General features: G+C 31.1%; 1 protein-coding gene across 4 annotated transcripts in view; it reads left to right on the forward strand.

The window, feature by feature from the left end:
• CSMD3 (CUB and Sushi multiple domains 3) overlaps nt 1-21,176 on the forward strand; it is a 1,163,243-nt gene that overhangs the window by 442,896 nt on the left and 699,171 nt on the right. Inside the window, exon 7 of one of the 4 annotated variants that reach the window (XM_028122520.1) lies at nt 5,114-5,422. The exons of the other annotated variants lie outside the window; for them this stretch is intronic. Within the exon in view, the coding sequence (XP_027978321.1) occupies nt 5,114-5,422 (309 nt within the window). The remainder of the gene's footprint in view (nt 1-5,113; nt 5,423-21,176) is intronic. 4 annotated transcript variants of the gene reach the window in all.

Raw genomic sequence — 21,176 nt, forward strand, 5'->3', positions numbered from 1 at the left:
GAATTGGTAGAATTTTTTTTTCCTTAGAGGTGCATTTTATATATCATAATCTTATGTAGTTTCAACATAAATATAACATTTTAATCTAAAGTAAAAACTATAAGACTAATATAGACCTGTTCCTTAAAACTAAATTACAAACTATTTTTTTTTTCAGAATTGTTTCACTTAAAATTTTCCTAGTCAGAGAGACAATTTTATACTAGGTAACAGTTAATCAAAGTAGATTATTTATATTTCTTTTACACTTTAAAAGCTACTTTCTATTTCAGTTTATCCATCTCTTCTCTAAGTTGAATATTCAAAGTACAAACACATCCATTAATTTGTACTGAAATATACGAAGCTTAATAGATTTTAGCATACTGGAATTAATAATGTTTAACGTGCAAAATACCTAAGCTATGTACCCGACTACAATATGCTTCCTAAAAATTATAGCATGTAACAAAGCAGTGGCTTTGTTTTACCTCATTCCCATGTGCTGCATTTAGTTTTCAAAAGTTACCTCACTTATTGACATGTTTCTTTAAGTTTCACCCAAGTAATAATAAATAGAAGAACTACAAAATACACATTCGATTACATATGCTAAAATTTATAGAATATCTAAATAATGGCTGAAATAGAGTTTTTGCATTAGTTGTATTTAGATTTTATTTTGATGTTTATTTTGTATATTTTTCCTTTTGCATGTTTTCATGTTAAATGTTTATTGTATTTTTCTTCATTATATATCGTAATGCCACAAAATTATTCATAGAATTATTTTGTTAAATTTTCATTCAAATGTTTCACTTGATTACTAAAATTAATGGAACAGAATATATTTTGTATATAAAATAACATGCCAAACATAAATATCTAAAAGCCACTTCTTTGAATATGTAATTATCTTTAACATGTACTTATGTAGCTGTGTATGTATTGGGCCAACCACTCATATCTCTAGCAACATATTCTGTTCTTCAGTTCTGTGATGAGTTAAACAATAATTACAAAGCAGAGTGGCACAAAATTGTTTCAAAAATCTGTAAGGCTAAAAATTTGATCATAGATTAAAATTCAATTATGAAATGAGTTTTCATTTGTTACACTTTCTAAATGACACATTTATAGATGGCTTTATATAAATTATGCTTAGTCTCTTGAAGATATATTGTTGAAATAAGAAAGCCTCCAAAAACATAATTTTCATTATAATACATAATATAGTCCAAATTTAATATTGTCAGGATTACTGTTAAATTTGCCAATTTATATGTGTAACATATGTCATTTTCCATTATCATAGTTCCAAAGATGACATATAGTTATGATTTATAGAAGCATGCTTATATATGTAAACCATTTCATTTTATTTTTGTTATATTGAGAAATGTTTTATTAAGGAATATTAATAAAATATACGTTAGACCTGTGTTTATATTGTAAACATCTAATATTTAAATATATCACAAGCAATTATTTGCAGGATAATCTAATTGTGGAAAACACATCTTGTATACATAATTTGATTTCAAACAAAGAATGGATTTTCTGAATGTATATTTTATTCTTTAATTTGGGTTGTATGTTGTGTAACATATACATTTAATACTGTGCTATTAAAGATAATGTTTACTTAATTGTGTAGCATACTTAAATTTTTGAAAGAAAACAAAATATATTTTAATATTGGATTAGCTATATAATATATTTAATAATGAATTGTTGCTATACATAATCCTAAGGCTTTTTCCAACATTGGCAATTACCTCATAAAACAGTTATGTATGCAAAAATGTTGAGTGTTTTTAAACTGTTAAATGGTAAATGGTGCATTTTGACAATTTAAAAATCTGTGTTTCACACACTGCCAATTTAAAGTGGTACCAAAACCAGTATTCTAAATTGGTCTACATTTTAGATAAAATGGTTATATAATATATGATATAACTGGTGATGGATGATTTTTTGCCTTATAAAGGAAATCAATGTTACTTTTTATAGAAATTATTCTATTTTATATATCAAACATTTAACTACATTTAGATGCACTTCTGTCTCCTACTATTGTAAGATATGATTACTTTTCACTCTACAGAAATTTGAACATTCTAAGGAAACTCATTTCACACGAACATTGTATACTCTTAAGGGTTGGGAATTATGACACAAATCTTCAAGTAACTCTCACTTATGCAAATAAATCTTCAGAATCCACACTTTTTCAAAATGATGTCTTTGAAAGTTAAAAACAAAATTGTCAGTTTTCCTCTCTTTGGAATTTCTCTTCATTATATGTTTGAGATATGACTTTGCCATGGTAAAAAATATGATCATATTTTATTTGTGAAATTTATTCTCTTTATTATTATTGTTAATATTATTTTAACATTATTATTAACTTTACTCATTTATTCTTTCTTTTGATGAATATTTCTTGAGCATCTACTGTGTACCAGATACCGTTCTAGATGCTAAGTATTCAGCAGTGAATAGAAAAAATAACAAAAATCTCAGGCTTCAGGGAGCTTGCATTCTAGTATGGGGAAGAAAGGATACGAACACAAAATATACATAAAATATCAGAACTAGTTAGCAAAATATCTGGTTGAAATATATATCTGGTTGGACTATGGTTGTTAGATAAATTGGTTTTTCAATCCTTTATTCCAACACTGCACCCTGTTCTGCATTCAGGCTAAGAGGATAGTACTGAACCACCACCACCATTAGCCAGAAGTGGACTTCTATTACTGAAGATTTTAGGTCTGGAATTGCTAGCAAATCCTGGATCTAAAGGCTAAGAAAGATCAGTTTTAACTCTCAAATTTGGTCAAGACCTGTATTTATCTTGTTGTCTTCAATAAAGCGTGTGTTTGGAATTGGACTATAAGTCTTAGATTAGTTACAGAAGAAACTTAGACACATTCCCAATAATTATTCCAGAATTATTGACCCAAACACAAGAGATTATTTGTGATTAACTATAATGACTTCAGTGATGGAATATAATAAATAGCTATCCAGTGGAGTAAGGTTAGAACATTGAGATTTGAGATAGAGTACAAATTCTTTTTCATACTTTTAGATTGTATTTTGCAACATATGTTTATAGTTAAGTGGTTTCCTCTTTTAAACTAAAATTTAAATCCTGGAAATTATGACACAGTTATGCAAAGTTTTAAAGTATTAGTTTTTCATCCTCCCTGATTTTATACTTCCTTTCTAAAGTGGAAGATTCAGTTAAATTCCCCAGGTGATAATATGGATCAAGTGATTGTTTTTATAGTAAAAAGCACATGGGCATTTCAAATGTCTGATTTACCATGAGGTTAATTACTAAATGTTAGTATTATAAGCATGGTTATTGCTTAATCATGTGATTAAAGAAAAATCTTACTAAATATTAGCTTAGTAAATGTTACTGGCCAATTTGCATAACCAACATGGATTTAGGACATCGTAATCTTCACAAAGTGCCTTGGATAAATATTCAATAGCAACTTCTTCCTGATTGATGCTTCAGAGTATATTAAAGGTCTCTAAAATAATCTCATAATTGTCATACCTCATTTACCTTTGGCTCCCCTCAAAATACAATAATTTAATTCTTTTGAATTTTTCAATCAAATTAACCAAGGTAAAACAATTTAGGCTGGCAAAATTAGTAGCAGTCATGTGTCCCTTTGTTTGCTTATGAATGAGAGGACCCCATGTTTGACTTCCTTTTTGGCTTTAAAGCAGAAATCAGAATTACCGGCCCTACTAGCCACCTGCCTGCAACACAAGAGGAAAAAAAAAAAGAAAGCAGAGCATGCCCAAACCACATTAAGTGGTTAAACTATTTTCCTCCTGCAGAATGGTTAAAATATTCCTATGTATTTTTGTTTATAATATCTAATTATACTTTGTGGATAGGAGCTCAAGATGCAGTTTATTGAGAAGGCAAGTATATGAAAACAAACCACTCATTGGCCTTAAAAAATACTCAGAAGTTTTCTAACCAGGACCTGATGATTATTCCTAATTAGTAGCTGTACTTCCAAAATTCGGTATTTTTTTCTTGTTAAGCATTTTAGATGTCAAGATCCTTTTGAGTATATCTTCATTCCATTTCATACTTCTATTATAAGGTTATTTTTTTCATTTTGTAAGAATTATGTACTACCACGAACAATCTTTTAAGAAGGTTTAAGTGAAAAGAAAAAGAAAACCCTAATTTGGCACCTTTAAAATCTATTTTTAAAATACTGTGAAACCTTAATAAGGTTAAGAATGTAGAGAAATATATGCCATGAAATGCTTATGAGATATTTGGATATTCTCAACCATTTATTAAAGCTAGTTTTGCATGAATAAAAGTTCCAAGCTATTAGTTAATTTTCAATCATTTCTAAATATAATGATTGTTTACTTTTAATTAGTTGAAAATTGGTTAATCTCAACTTTTACTTTAAAATAGTGAAAAATATTACCCAACTTCCAAAAACAACCCACTAAAGTCTAAAGCATGTAAAGCTCATGACATTGAATATTTTATCATGTGGCTGTTTTCTGGCAAGCAAGTTTAAGATAGATATTTACATAGAATAGTTATTTCAGAGTTTTATTTTTTTAATCATTTTGTTTTAATTTTGGCATTGATTTTAAATTCTCCTTCACTTGCTTATCTTAAAATAGAGATGTTTGATATTTTTCCCAGAAATTATGAAGAGATATGGCACAGACTATTCAAAGCATACTTTTGAGAGAAGTGTGGTTACAGTTACCCATTCTGTCAAAATTTGTCACTTGCCAGGCATTCGTTGCTAATATTCATCTGTAGATAAATAACAAAGAAGATTGATTCAGGGACCACATAAAGGGTTTACAATTTTGCCTTTTCCCCCCTAATGTGTTACAGTTAAAAATGTGGTATATTTGTGTGTGATATCTAATTCATAGGTTGATTGATACAAAGCAATCATCCAATCTGGTTACTTCACATTCTAGTGGCCTGTTTGTGTTTTGCCTCTTCATGTTGATTATCCTTAAGGTAATAGAAGGGAATATAATTTATTAAACTTATCAGAAAAAATAAAATGTAAAAGAAAAAGTTAGCATCTAGTGCTACTGTGTCCTACAGGTTCTTCTACATTGGCCCACACTACCTCCACTGGTGAGTTAGAGGAGCATAACAGGACTACCACTGGTGCTTTTGCTGTTGCTAGCACATCTGCAGATGTTACTGTATCCAGTGTTACAGCTGTCACCAGCCATAGACTTTCCGAGGAACAGCGAGTGCAAGTTACGAATCTCAGAAATTCAGGTCTGGACCCCAACACGTCCAAGGACGGGCTCTCTCCTCATCAAGCAGATACACAAACAAGGAGAAGACCAAGAAATGCTGAACAGATAGAAAGAACTAAAGAGCTTGCAGTTGTTACTCATAGAGGTATTGGATGTTATTTTACTTGTGCCCATTTAGTTATAGCCAAAGCTATATTTTGGTAATTATTCTAATTAGAGAATGAGCTGAAAGAGAACCAAGATGTAGAAAGCAAAAGAAAAAGTTTAAAGTAGCTGAAAAATATAGATAGTAATAGCCAAAACGTGAATAATTTGAAAGCACAAAAATTAAAAAAAAAGTGAAATGCAAATATTGGGTGGGGTGGGGGTAAAGTAGAAAGAAAAGAAAGCATAAAAGGAATAATAAAAACAAGTACTAAATATCTATTGCATATTACATGCCAGTTATGATGAGATAAATTGAAAATAAAATAGCCAGTTTCTATTAATAAGTGTGACATATTTACACATTGATGATTTATCCTATGTAGTAATTTACAATATTTGCATGAAATTTTTATGTTACACAGATGCTCTTTAAGAAAATAGATAATTCGTGCAAAATGGAAACATTCTATCTGGTGATTATTTTATAAAGCTTGCTCTTCTATATCTAAATTACCTATTGTCTGAGCTATATCATTGTACTGAGATTTCTTATTTTGAAAAGATAACAGCTATACACTGAGATTATGGATCCAAATTTAAATATCCATTAACTTTCTAATTTTTATAGAGAAAAGGCCAAATCATATGTTGGTAATTTTCTAGTTAATTAACATAAGCCTACCTTTTATGAAATTAGGAAGTATAGCAAGAGTATTTTTCTGTTTCTTGGTAGCAAGTTTCATTGAGCAGTTGATGAAAAAAAATCAGTGTAGTGTCAAAAATAAAAGGACTTTATATTGATATATGCTTTGGTGGAAATATTAATTGAACATATTTCAAGTCAAAATACCTACTCCAACTCTATTTCCAACTCATCATCATATATTCTCCAAACCGGTTATGGTTTATGTAGAATGGTTGGGCATGGTTTATACAGAGCATGATGTAAGTAATGGAAAGCATTCTGTACTTAGTGTACACGAAGGAGAAAAATCAAGATATCTTTCCATAAGTTGGTTGAAAACCATACAGAAAATATCTCAGAAGCTCATTTCCATCAAAATCCATACTGAAGGTACTTTAGTTTTCTTTAATAAGCATCCTAAAATGAATTCTTAACATGTAGTAGTCTCCTTTAAAGAATTAAATCAACATCACCTTGTTTCTCTATTTGTCTTCTTACCATATTCCCACTGCTAAGAATATAGGAGTCATGATAAAATTGATGATTTGCTTAACCAAGTAGAAACTTTTTCTTAGTACCAGGAAATTTAAAAAGTGTAAATATTATTAGAACATTAAGGAAAAACCCTCTTCTCTTCAGTTTTTTCACTCTCTTTGGAAAATTGCATGAGCTAACATTGACAAACTCCTCTGCAACACATTGAATAAAAGGTAATTCTCAAACATACATTTATTATATAAATCAAGTAATAATACAAATACTGCTTTAGTCAAAGTTTGCTAACAAGTGATATGAGAAACTCTGTGGTTACAAATTAATATTTTATAAAACTAGGAAAAATAATTCATTTTGGAAAAAGAATAAGTAGTAGTCAGTTACTCAATAAAATGATTTGAAAATTACTCAATCTAATATTTTGAACCACATTCATAAGCATATTAAGCATATTACTTCCTTGATAAATTCTAAATCAGTGCTCAAATTTTCTCAACTGTCATAATCTCCTAACTCTATTTTAGAGCTAATACATGTTTCATCCTTTCCCATATTCTTTCTAAAATAGTGTTTCTGAATAAAATAACCATTTGGTAGTGCCATCTACTTTTGAAATAAATATTTCTCATTTATGTTTAAGTTATACGTATGGAAAACAATCTAAATGGTACATTATTTTTTCAGTGACTGAAATTATTATACTTTTATCAAATCTCTATATTAGAATTGGTTCTTCTGACTCTTCTTCAGTAATCAACTGTTTCAGTGATTTCAGATAGCTAGTTATTACATTTGAAACACAAACTTTTAACATTTTGGATAAAAAATATTAGAAATAAAAGAGACCTATTATCCTACATCTATTATTGTTTTTGAAAACACTCAATATTTAGCTATATTTTCAGACATAAAAAAGACTTTGAAAACTTGACTTTTAGCAGGGCCAAATTTCCAAATTGGAATTGGCTGACATCAAAGTAGTATTCTTTATAAAAATAATTCCAACTTACCAGACATGCCTGGAATGCCTACTGAGTACCAGGATGTATTCATAGAAAATAAAGATAATAGATGACCCCCTCCTTCAAGAGACTGAGACAGAGTGGAGGAAATAGAGAAATCAATCTGGTGGTAGCCCTTATCCATTTATAAAATTAAAGGATATTTATAGTAAAAACCAAGAATGTTATAAAGTTGATAAATTTCATATGAATAAATATTAGTGTTATGCAATGGATATTATTTTGCTGAAAGTCATTACCATTTAAAGCATATATGTAATAGAGTTTGTGATTGCATAGGTTCCTTTGAGGTGTTCAAGTCCATACTATTTTATACTGTATGATATTTTAGTTTATTTTTCATAATTTTTCTTTAGTCACACTAATTTCATTTTCATTTTGTGATATCTTTTGATCATTACTAGTTCCCAATTTATTTTCAATAAATTGAGGCAATTAAGTACTTAGAGTTGACATCAATATTGCTATAAACACAAAGAAGACACAGACACTAAAACTGCACATAGTATTTGGTACTTGGTACTTATGTGCTGTGGACTCAAAATCTATGTATTAACTTACTATAAATCAGCATAGCTAATTAATTTATTGTCAATAACAGCCATGCCATTAATGAATAATTAGAAAAAACTTGGAATGTTTATCAAAGATATTTTCAATTCTCTATAGAATACTATTCCAATTAATGTTCCTATTATACTGTAGTTAAAACATCAGTTAATTTGGGATGCCCGGGTGGCTCCTTCGGTTGAGTATATGTCTTTGGCTCAGGTCATGATCCCAGGGTCCTAGGAAGGAGTCCCACATTGGACTCCTTGCTCAGCGAGAAGCCTGCTTCTCCCTCTGCCTGCCACTAGCCCCTGCTTGTGCTCTCGCTCTCACAAATAAATAAATAAAATAAAATAAAATAAAATCAGTTAATTCACTTTCAGTTATCTTCTTAAAATATTTTTTCACTTTCTACTTTTACTCACTAAAAGAAAACCATTTCCAATTTTCTTCATTTAAAAATAGTCTCTTGACATTGAAATAAAAAGTAAAAAGAAAGAAGAATACTAATAAACAATGTTGGTTTAGATATTCTTTAAACTGTGTATTAACACCACACCACAGTTTCCTGTGGCCTTAGCATCTAGTCGTCCTCAGAAGGACAATTCAGTTTTTATTGACTGGATTGTAGTCCACTTTTGCCACCTAATATGTGTGAGACCTTGTGCAGTTTACATGAACTATCAGAGCTCTATTTCCATATCTGTAAAATAGTATCATTGTATTACATTAGAGTTTCTGTGAAGATTAAACATGGTATTGGGTGGAAGTGCTAAAAATTCTTAGGTATTTTCTCCCAGTGGAAAGATAAAACCAAATTGCCCACCATTGCTAGTTAGTTCTGAGGTTGGAGAACTAGGCTGAGTCTATATTTGCCCCTTGTTAGCTATCTGGTCTTGAGCAATAACCTCAACTCTCAAATCTCAACCTCTTAGTAATGGAAAAACCTGCCTCAAATTTAGCTGTGTGGAAAAATATAGCACAGTTGTTGACTTGTGTTCAACAAATACTAATTATTGTTACTTGTATTATTATTCACCAAAGAGTTTTAACTCTTACTGTGTGCATGACATTGTACTGGATAGAACAGGTATAAAAATGAAGAATGCAGGCTATGCCATCAGGTAGTCTGTATAACTTAAAAAAAAAAAAAAAAGTAATTACAAATTGACTGTGAGAAACCCTACCAGAACAGTATTTTTGAAATTCTATTGAAGGAGAGCAACTACCACTGAATGTAAAAAGTCAAGGAAGCCTGCACAGAGGATATTAGAACTAGTTCTTGGAATAGGAATAAAGTTTCAAACTAGTAAATTGTGTTTATCATAAGATGCATTGAAAATGCTTTAAACAGATACTTGTGCTGAATAAAAATATGAGGAGTCTATACAAAAGTAAATACAGGAAGTGTTCAACTATGCTTAATAGAAGTTTACATTCATATAAATAATCTAAAAACAATTGATATTTTTAGTTTACAAAATACCCAGATGTCTAAAATTAGTTAATGTAATAATATCTAGTAATATTTTAAATTTTACCAGAATACTTTCTACCTTAACTATAAGCTCTTTTGAAATTATTTAGGGGCGCCTGGGTGGCTCAGTCGGTTAAGTGACTGCCTTCAGCTCAGGTCATGATCCTGGAGTCCCGGGATTGAGTCCCGCATGGGGCTCCCCACTCAGCGAGGAGCCTACTTCTCCCTCTAACCCTCCCCCCCTCTCATGTACTCTCTCTCTCTCTCTCTCTCATTCTCGCTCTCTCAAATAAATAAATAAATCTTTAAAAAAAGGAATTATTAATATTTACTTAAACTATCTTTTCCAATAATCCCTAACCCTACAGTTCAGTATAGTTCAGCCCTAAGAGATTTCAGCTGAAAGTTGACCTAAGATAACAGGACCTATGTAATAATATAATTAAAACATTACAAGTAGAGGGGCGCCTGAGTGGCTCAGTCATTAAGTGTCTGCCTTTGGCTCAGGTCGTGATCCTGGGGTCTTGGGATGGAACCCTGCATCAGGCTCCCTGCTCAGCGGGAAGCCTGCTTTTCCCTCTCACAGTCCCCTTGCTTGTGTTCCCTCTGAAGCTGTGTCTCTCTCTGTCAAATGAATAAATAAAATATTTAAAAAAATAAAAAAATAAAAAAATAAAACATTACAAGTAGTGTCCTGTACTTCTAGAATTATATATTTGAGAATTATCTAGGATATTTTAGATTCATCTAATACAACATCGTTATTTTGTAAAGAAAATTGTGGTCTGGCAGAGGATGTATGAAGAACTACTTCCTATTGCTAGACTAGTATTCATTCTTTCTTTGATTTATTCAGGATTTATAAAGGTCTAATATATGCAGAGCCTTGCATTAGATGATATTAACATTAAAGTAATATAGATAATAAGCACAATTGGTGTTTCTTAAGAAGTTTATGGTCATGTCATTTAAAAAATAATCATTAAGATGTGTTTTCTCCACATAATTTAACATTGTTTTTCTTTTATATTGTAGAATATTTCTTTTTTTTTCAATATGTAGACAAGTTCTGTCAGCCGTTAATGAGCAGCATTGGTAGTTGCTGTTTTCGAGTATAAAATGTGGATATATTCTTCTGAAGAGTTAGTATATATCAATATATAATTATAAACTCTCTTTTATTGTTCTTCCTAGTGGAATATTAACTTAGATGATTATAACATGTTATGGAGTCAAATGTGTTATGAGCATTTTATAGCCATTGCTGCTGTTTATTTTGACATAGTGTCGATTTGTCCATAGTATGTTTAATGGTATGTTTAATCATATCAGTAGGATCAAGCAGAGCTTTAGTCTGATTTACAAAGTAATATGAAATTATGTTTAACTAAAATTGAATATGATGTAGACTCCCCCCTCTTTATAACAGCAGCCTAGAAGAAAACCTATTTTAATCATCAGTTTTTGACTAGAACTCTTTATTATTTTCACCTTTAAGATAAGAATGGTTAATTCAGCATAAAACTTCATTTTAGGTCAGCAGTTTTTATCTAAACAAAAGCAGTATTTTTTCATTTTTATCATAAGCAATTTTTTTTTCAAGTTAGCTCATCTTAACATTTACATTGCTTAACAGAAAAGGGAAAACAGACTATCAAACAAACTGAAATTTCTAGTTTAATTCGGATGTCAAATTCTGTGATATTTGAACTTTGTTCAAGAAAAACCCAAAATGTAATATGACAAAAACTTTATTGTATTGAAATGATAGTTTTTGTGTGCCTACTCTATGCCTTCTACTAACAGGCTTTCTGGCCACATGTAAAATTTTTAATATTTTCAACAGCTTGTAAGCAACTAATACTGTTTTCAAAAATTCTATTAATAGTTTTAGAGAGTATACACTTGTAAATCTAAAACATGTTCTTTTTGTTTTTTTTTAATCTTCATAAGCAATAGCACAATAAAGAAGTTAATTTATGGATGGTTACTTAGATCTTTATGGATATTGATATATGTCCATCAAACATTAGGGTTTTATTGAACATATTATCTCTTTGCTAAGCATGTGATGAATACAAAAGAAGTAGAATATGGTCTTAATTTTTAAAGGAAAAATTGTAGGGATAAAACTGCAGAGAAAAACTGTCACATCTAAGAGAAGGAATTGCGACAGAATGAATATGATATATGAGTGGGGATGGGTTATAGCTCTCTTCAAATATGTGATGCCTTGTTATATGTAAAAGTTCAAACTTGTTTGGCTATAGGTTGTAGAATTTGGTGTATGGAACACAGGGAGATAAAAAAAATTATAAAGAAGACTTCTAACATTGAGTTTTGTTCAAATATAGATTTTGTGTTTCAGGAAGCAGTAAATTCCCAAATCCCTAATAAGATATTCAAGCACAGCTTGATGGACAAATTAGTTATTTAGAAAGCATTTAAGCATCAAAGAGTATATCAGTAATACGATTGTTACTACCCCGTCTAATCCTACGTGTCTATAAATCTATCCAGATATATATTAATTAAATGTATTTGTCATCATCTTCTATTTCCTCTTGATGTTTGAGTTGATGTGGACTTATTGTTATGGTTATCAAATTGTACAGCCGATGTTAAAACAACCATAAATGTGGCCAGCACTAATATCAAGGAAGTTGCAGATTGGCTCTCTCCTTATTTCAATAGATGAGAACTCGGCCACATAAACATTTCTCCCAGACCCCAATGCCTACCTATATGCCTTAAATTCTAAAAACTCTCCATTTGAGGATCTAATTCTATCTTTTTAAGTTTAAGATGACAGAGTTACTTTCTTTAGGATCTCCTTTTCTTTTTTGCTTTTCTTTCCTCTTCTTTTCTTCTTTCCTTCCTTTTAGTATTTCCTTTCTGATTTTCTTGCCCTTCATCTCTTTCTTTCAATCCATTTCTTTTCTCACTTCTTTTCTTTAGCAATCTTCCTTCCTTTCTGCCTCCCTCTTTCCCTCCCTCCCTTCCTTTCCTTTCCCTTCCTTCCTTCTTCAACAAATGTTTACTCAGTTACTTACACACCAGACTTTCTTCCAGTTCTTGAGTAAATATCATTGAACAAAAATGAGTAGACCCTGCTTCACTGAGTTTATATTCAAGTGAGGAGAAAAAGACAACATGCAAATAAACAAAAAACTACCCGATGGTCACAAGGATGGTGACAAAAATTAAAACAGGCTATGTGATACATGGGTGACTACCTTAGTTTGGAGAGCAGGAAAGGCCTCTTTGAGGAGGTGAAAGTTAATGTGAGACCTGAACATCATGGAAGAAGACATCCATGCTAAGATCACAGGAGAAAGCATATCAGGTAGAGAAAACAACTAGCTAGAAAGAGTTTTGAGTTTTGCTTGAGAAAAAGGCAGCCCAGTGTGCTGCAGTTCAGTGGCCAAGGAGGAGAGGGCTAGAGATGAGGTGGGAAACTGGTGGAAACCACATATCAGTAGGCTTTGAGGCCGAGGTAAAGAGTTTTATTTTAATCTAAAAGAGATGGGAGCCATTGGTGGTCTTTAGCAGGGCAGTGGTATTATCTAATGTAAGTTTAAGATCTTATTTCAACAAGAAATTAAAGAAAAAATTTAAATAGGAGCAGGCAGACAAATTAGTAATGTATACAGAGGTGCAAATAATAGTTGATAGAGACTGGGAGTCTAAGTCTTAGACTATGCTTCTCAAACTTCAATGTGAATACAAATCACCTGGCAGTCTTGTTCAAATGCAGATTGTGATTTGGTGGAATTGCGTGGGATCTGAGGTTCTGCACTTCTAACAAGACTACAGGTTATGTTGATACACTGAATAGCAAGAATTTACATGAGGATAATTATCATGGAGAGAGAGTAATACTTGTCAAATACTACCTGCTCTCTGTCTACTCTCCAAGAGATCTTGTTCTCCACTTGAAATATTCCCAATTCTGATAAACTCTCTCAGAGGATATAGTAAAATTATATTTTAATTCTGTAAGGATTACTCTAGTGGTGGGAAATTCATGAGGCCGGGGGGATATTTTAGGGCAGATGGATTTCCTGGGTCAACTTTAATGACAATAATTCTGTCAACTCTTAAGAATGACTGAGCTGATAATATTAGTTATGATTTCACTGGAAAGATCAATGAATGTATGGATAAATGATGAAAGCATTTCCATGTCAAATTTTAACTCATCTATTACTTTTAATTTTTATGCTAAATTCTATAACTTGAAAGGATTTTTTAAAAATATATTATCAAATAAAGAAAACACACAAAGATTAGTTTCCCTTTACTTAGCATGTTTCAAAATCTCTGGAAGGTTAATTGATGGATGGAAGCAAACCAGTGAAAAGAAGGATACAAAATTTGATTATCAAATCAAAAATTTTCATGATTGAATAAGCATTATCTTCTATTTTATATAAATGGCAAAGTTGCATTTGCCTGCTTGAATTCCCAGGTCTTTCTTTATGAGACTAAGTGATGTGTTGATTTTCATGCATGTTTAGCATAAATAATAACAGAATAGAGAATTAATAATTTTTTAAAAATTATCTGGTTGCATATGATTCTTGTAAGACACCTTCATTTATTATATTATTGATTTTTTATGGAAGAACTTTGATATTGGTCAAATAGATACATATTTAACAGGGATTTATTAACATTTAGGTGAGTGTATTACATATAAATATTGACTATTGCATGCTTTATCAATATCTTGTCTTTTTTTTGTTTTTTTCCATCGTTCTCTTGACTTTTTTCTAATTATATTATTTTGTAGACCTGTGTTCAGTGTTGATATTTGTAGCAATTTAAAAATCCATGTCTAGAAATGTACTGATTTATTATTTAAATACATAATTATTTATTATCATCCTCATTTTCTATTCCATTACCACATTTCATCACATTTGTAAAATTGTCAAAACTGTGTTATTCATACCAGTAAATATATTTTTATATTTTGTTGAGTAAATTGCTCTTAAGGGAGAAAGAAGAGAAAAAATAAAATGTTAGAATTTACTTGATAGTAATAGGTTTGTATATTTTAGAAAGGTATTAGATAAAAATATCCTGAATGCCTGAGGACCGTTATGACAATATTAAGCAATGAAAACATTTTTTTCACAACTGATAAATTTGCAAGTAACTATTTTAACATTTTTATCCAATGCTACCCTTCAAGCCATGCTTTTGAGTTATTTTTTTGCAAAGGGATTTTAAGAACTACTGATGACCCCGTGTTTCTGTTTTCCTTTGAGTATATTTTAGAAGGCATATATCTTTTCACGTTAATTGGACCTATCATCTCAAAACAGTGGTCTTCATAAATGCTATTTTTTTTTTTTAATTTTCAACCCCATCGTTATGCTTGTCAGTAATTGCTAACCATATATCTTGGTAGCTTATTCCTTATATTAGCATAATATGTCTCATTTTTATAGAATGGGCAAACAAAGGAAGAAAACATATACTGCATTGATTAAAAAGGAAAGCTTCAAAATTGGAGATGAAAATGGTTTTGTGTGTCACTGATTTCCCCTGATGGTTACCAGAGCTCATTATTTTACCTGTGAATAATGGTCACAGTAAATGTGATGCTTGGGACTTTTAAATCTTTTCCCTTGTTAAAATATTTTGAAGGGGCTAGACTTTCTGTGCTCCAAGTTGGTGCCAAAGTGGACTCTTCTGCTTTTTGGAGTATGAAGGAATGGTCCTAAGTTAGAGACAATTTTATCTTGTTCAGAATTATTTCAGGGCATTTTCACCCACTTTTGCAACAAGCTGCTTCTCTTGCATGTAGTTTTCTAGAGCATATGGCTGCCCTGCTGTGCACAGAGTGAAATCACACAATTAAGTTTTACAATTTTAGGAAGAGCAGAACCTTCATATATGGCATAACAGCATGGTATTGGGTTTGGGGTGCATTGCATAGAATATTTTTCTCTTCACAATTACATCATTTATATTCTAAATCATGGATTTATTGCTTTTTAGTGTTGATGGTTGATTTTCCTTTGTTTAAAATATTCTTCAAATGGCATTTCTTCCTCAATACCAAATGGGATTAAAGTGACAAATTTCTAGATTGACTTTTATCTAGATCCCAGAGAGGTTGGAAATTTTTCATTTATAAGGCTTACATTAAGGGAAAAAAAAAGTCTATCAACTCTCCTGAACTTTCCATTAGAAAGGAATACAGCCAAAGATGGTTTAACTAAAAAGATTACAGGATGATTTGAATTTCATATAGCAGTTGGCTTGTGCTACACCTTTTTTATTCATCTGTTCACATTTTTTTAAAATAAAGTATTAAGAGACTTCAAGCCATAGGACTATACTTGGCACTATCAGTAAATAATCAATATCTTTATTCAATATTAAGTTAATGAAGCCCATTCTATTCCATATTAAAGTGAAGCATGCTTAAAGTCAGATATTGTTGACTGCTTAAATTTTATATGATAAGCTTTGATTTAAAAAATAAATGGGGATAGTATATATTAATCCCATTTATTTGTGGTTTTCTGGGATGTACATTTGAGAGTTTTGATTAAATATATGGAATGCTGTTATTCCATAGTCAGAAGGTGGTATAGCCACTAGGATTGAAGTATCAAAGTCAACTGAATGAACATATTTAACTAACATGTGTATGACCTTGGGAAATCTATGTGGCACTTCTCCATTTTACATCTGTGCAAAGGAGGAAAATAATCCCATTTTGAGTGGATATTTTGTGGTTTAAAAAACAGTAGGCGTAGAGTGCCCGTGCTTTAGATACACAACCAAAAATGATACTGCCCACTTCTGGATCTGGTATAGGAAGAAAATATGCTCTAGTAATATAAAAAATTATATAAGGTAAAGTGTGAACAAATTAAAAAAATAATTAACACAGAGTTTTAAATTTCTTAGGTAGGTTATTCCTCAGAAATAAATATGGATAGATTAATGCAATATTGATAGAGAATTATGGAAGCAACTAATATATTCAGCTTTATTTAACACTATCCATACTGATCTCATGTATAAATTATACCAAAGTAATGTATAGCATTCAATTCATCTTGGGTTTCTATTTACCTCATATTTTTTTTGCCAGTTTACCCTTAATTCAGTTACTCTCTAACTTTCGTACAGCCAACTCACTTATCTTTTTATCTGCTCTATCCTTGTGAATTTTCTTTGTTTCTTGGGCAGAGCAAAGAAGTTGCTAGAAAAGAGAGTAGATATGTACTTCTTCAAAACATTCCCTAGGAATTAAGTAAGCAACTAATGGTAGAATTATGAGCAACCGCCACCCATATTTTTACTTAAATATTACCTTTTGAAGTGTAAGAGTGGTTTTAAATACATTAAGGGATGTTTAATACATATCTCCAGTGGTTTTCATGTACCAGTGGCCTATCCTTCAGAATCCATTGGGAACCAGTGGAACATGGGCTAATTCAATAAGGGTTTACCTACAAAGGGATTATTTCTAAGTGACTGGATGTAAAGAAGCCACAAGCAATCATGCTGTCATGCAGAGTAGTAGCAGTTAGGCTTCACCATTGCTGATCCACTGGGATGAGTGGAGGGAGATATTGGATGAAGGGATGTATGTCAGTGTGGTATGAAAAAACTAGTGACCTTCAGTTAAGGTCCTAGTCAATTCCAGTCAAAGTAATGGTGAGAGACCCTGCAGAATCATCTTGATCTAACTTTCTTCCCTCCCGCCATCCTGGTAGAATTCTCCAGAGAATAAGGGAGCCTGTTGATAGAATCTAGTGCTTGACAAACTTAAATGTACATATGAATCATCTGAGGATCTTCTTACTGTAAATTCTAATTCAATAGGTCTGGGGTAGGACTTGGTAGTTTGCTTTTCTAACAAGCCTCCAGTTAGTGTCAGCCCTTCTAGACAATGCCACAATTTATGTGGCTGGATGTAGCCTATTCAGATCAATCTCTTGCTCAAAAAACAAGGAGAAGGATAGATTTGGAAAGGCATGTAGACAAAATAGAACATAGATGGGTTATGATCAGTTCTTTGCTGCCTCAACATCATTTCTTTAGCAGTTTAACTCTGCATCGAATACAACTATCAGAGCCCATCTATGCTTGTTTTAAGCAGAAGCCAGGCAATGATACCAAGCCTTCCAGTGAAGAAGTTAGATAAAATATGATAATCTGAAATGAGAGAGATGAGGAAATGGTTACTTATTAAAGTAATAATATTTTCCTGGATTTTTTATTTAAAATTATTCCCTGTACCAGTGAAATTTGTAGTGGATGAGCATATTCCACTGCCTCAGTCTGATGATATTCATTAACTGTGGTCACTATTATTCAAGTAGTTGTTTCTTTTCCAATTAGTTTCATATTAGAAGGCATTATAGTGATCTCTGATGTCAAGTGTAAAACAAATACGAGACATAAAATTTCTTCATTTATTTTGAATAAGAAAAAGGATTCTTTTGTTTGTTTTTAATAAACCTGCAGGTGTATTTTTTGTTGTTGAGATTATTAGGAAGTTTTGCCTAATCCTCATATTTCCTAAGGCATTCATATGAAAACCAGGGCTATCCTAAGCATCCTACTTAAAAAAAATAAGAATGTTATCATTTTTCATGTTATATTTTATAGCGAAATTACCCTTAGTAAAATTAAAATGTGAAAATTATGACAAGAGAACAGAAATTACAAACAAAATGAATAGAAAGTCATTTCTATTCAAAAGTATATATCAAAACAAAAAAGGGCCTAGGAAAATGAATGGAGTGGATCTTAATATTTAATTGTAGAACTAAAGATAATTTAAAAAGTTCCTTTGAAGCTATCAGAAAAATGAGGATTAAAACAATTAAAGGTTAAGACAGTTTTAAAAGTGTTAAAAATGTCTGTGAACCATACCAATGGTGACTCTTCCCATATGGTGACTTTTATTATGCCAATTATAAGAATTCCTAAAGAGAATATAAAAAAGCCCACATTTTTCTTATAATCCTGACATTTTACAGCACGCCATAACTGTAAGACCTGTTACGCCAAGCATTGCGGGTGCATCTGCTGGTATCTACATAAGTGTTTTGGATTCCTGAATTTGTTCCATTTCTGGGAGGAAAGAAAGCCCATATACAATTTAGAGTCTTTATCCAATAATTAGTTGTGTGATTTTTCAACCAATTATTCAGTCATCCATTATCTCAAAAAAAGCAACAAAATTGGGGTGCCTGGGTGGATCAGATGATTGAGCATCTGCCTTCGGCTCAGGTCATGATCCTAGGGTCCTGGGAACCCGCCCCACAACGGGCTCCTGGCTCAGCGGGGAACCTGCTTCTCCCTCTCCCTCTGCCTCTCGCCCAGCTCATGCTCTCTCTCTCTCTGTATTTCAGTGTCTCAAATGAATAAATAAAAATATCTTTAAAAAAGGCAACAAAATTAATTCAAGTTCGTAAAAATTAAGAAATTGATTTTATAAAGTATGATGTCTCTTTTCCACTCTGGTCACTCTGTTAGTTTTCCAAGTAAAAAAAAAATGCACTTATTTCTCAATCTGAAATGATTTTAATCATTTAGATTAAATTAAAAGATTAAAGATTAAATTAAAGATTTTTTAATCTTTAAAAAATTAAAGATTAAAGATTAAATTAAAGATTTCAAAGATTTAGGGTCTAGGTTGTTCTCATTAAAACTTTCAGACTTTACAGCTTCAAAATCTTCTTTTGTAAAAGTGAAAATGGGCCTGTTACAAGAATGCCTTAAAATATGCTGAATAGCTATAGCTATGTTCATAAAAACTAGTATGATTGTATATCTAAGGATGTTTCTATATAGTTTTGTTAAATTTACTATTTTGGTCAAAGGATTTAGGGAAGATATATATATAGATATATCTATGTATATGTATATATATATATATTCTCTCTCTCTCTCTCTCTCTATATATATATATATATATATATAGAAATCCAGGGAAAGTGGATGATTTAACTTATATACCATCTATACACAGTGAAAAAGACATGACCCAGAATAGTTGAAAACTTTTTAGTATATTGTAACTCCTAGCCTCTAAAACTGATTAGATCTTAAAATTATAACTAGTAATAACAATGATAAGAATAACTAACATTTATTAAACTCTTGCTGTGTTCTGATACCTGAAATTTGTTGTGGAATTTAAGCATAGTTGTACAATATATAACTGTAAATTTTCTTTCAGTTAAAAATTGGACAACACATACATTTATATTTATATACTCTATATGCAAGATTGAGTGCTAGCCATAAACTAGCATGGTAGCATAAATCAAAGCTTAGGACTTTAAAAAAATTAGTGTCTGAACCATATAACTTATTCCTAGCAATTTTAAAAGGGATAATGCATTAGATTTTAAGTAATTTCAGAATTGAATATATATCATTTCTTACTACATTTAATTGATTTAATTCCATCATTTTAAATTTGAGAATACTTGAATCTTACATATGCCTAATATGTAAGTCTCTACAAATGAACTTTTCAGTGCTTTTGAACATATTTAGTTGTACCACTGCCTTTTTCAGTAAATGGTGGCCAGTATCATTTTTCTTCTTTTAACATATTGGTAAATAAAATACTTTTCACAAGATTCAGAAGCCACTTACTAATATGTTGCTGAATTTTCTATTATGCCTTTTTAGTGTATAATCCAGAAACATGATCTAATTGCAAAATACCTCCAATCATTTTTAAAAATTGTACTATAGAAATGTTTATAATGCAAAATTCTATTCTCAGTAATTTGTATCAAGTGGTAAATCTTATATGAAAGATAGTTAAGGAGACACTGCTAAAATACTGCCTAGCTTTTACTCCAGTGTCAGTATAGTTTCTTGATTTTTCTTCTTCCAAGGCTGATGTGGAAGGAGGGACTGATTAGTTGCCTTCATGCTAAATATGTCCTGAAGAAGTGTTTTGCTCTGCCAGTATAGGATGTAGAAAACAGGTGTTAAATTTTAATGTGTTTTATCCCAGTTTCATGGGGCCACCATTTCCTTTAAATGACAAACAAGCAAACAAAAAAATGTATCCTCTTCACAGAGTTGGATATTTTTATAATCTCTCTCTATATTTTAAATTTTGGGATAGAATTAGAGTATCCCAATTTCATCAGTCTTTCCTTTTCCCTTTGGCCCAAATTCTACACCTAAAACTTAAGAATAAATGAATGAATCTCTTAGAAATGAATAGAGAAGTTAAACAACTTGTCCCATGTCTTTTGGGACTAACACACAGGTGTCCCAACTCCTCGCCCTGTGATAGACATGCTACAAATAGCACACCATTCTTTAACACGATATTGACCTGTAATAAAATTCCTAGCCAATGATTCATTATATTACTTAGTATCCAGGTAAATGAATCTACTCTCAATAGTTAGATGTGCTATAGTCTCTAAATCAAACAACCCACACATGTCTTAGTATTAATAAGCAAAACAAAACCTAAAGGAATTATTTTATTAGTGTAATTTACTTA

Source organism: Eumetopias jubatus, unplaced genomic scaffold (genome assembly GCF_037043125.1).
Source record: "Eumetopias jubatus isolate StellerSeaLion01/CBP00866 unplaced genomic scaffold, mEumJub1_p1.0 scaffold_4, whole genome shotgun sequence".
Lineage (NCBI taxonomy): Eukaryota > Metazoa > Chordata > Mammalia > Carnivora > Otariidae > Eumetopias > Eumetopias jubatus.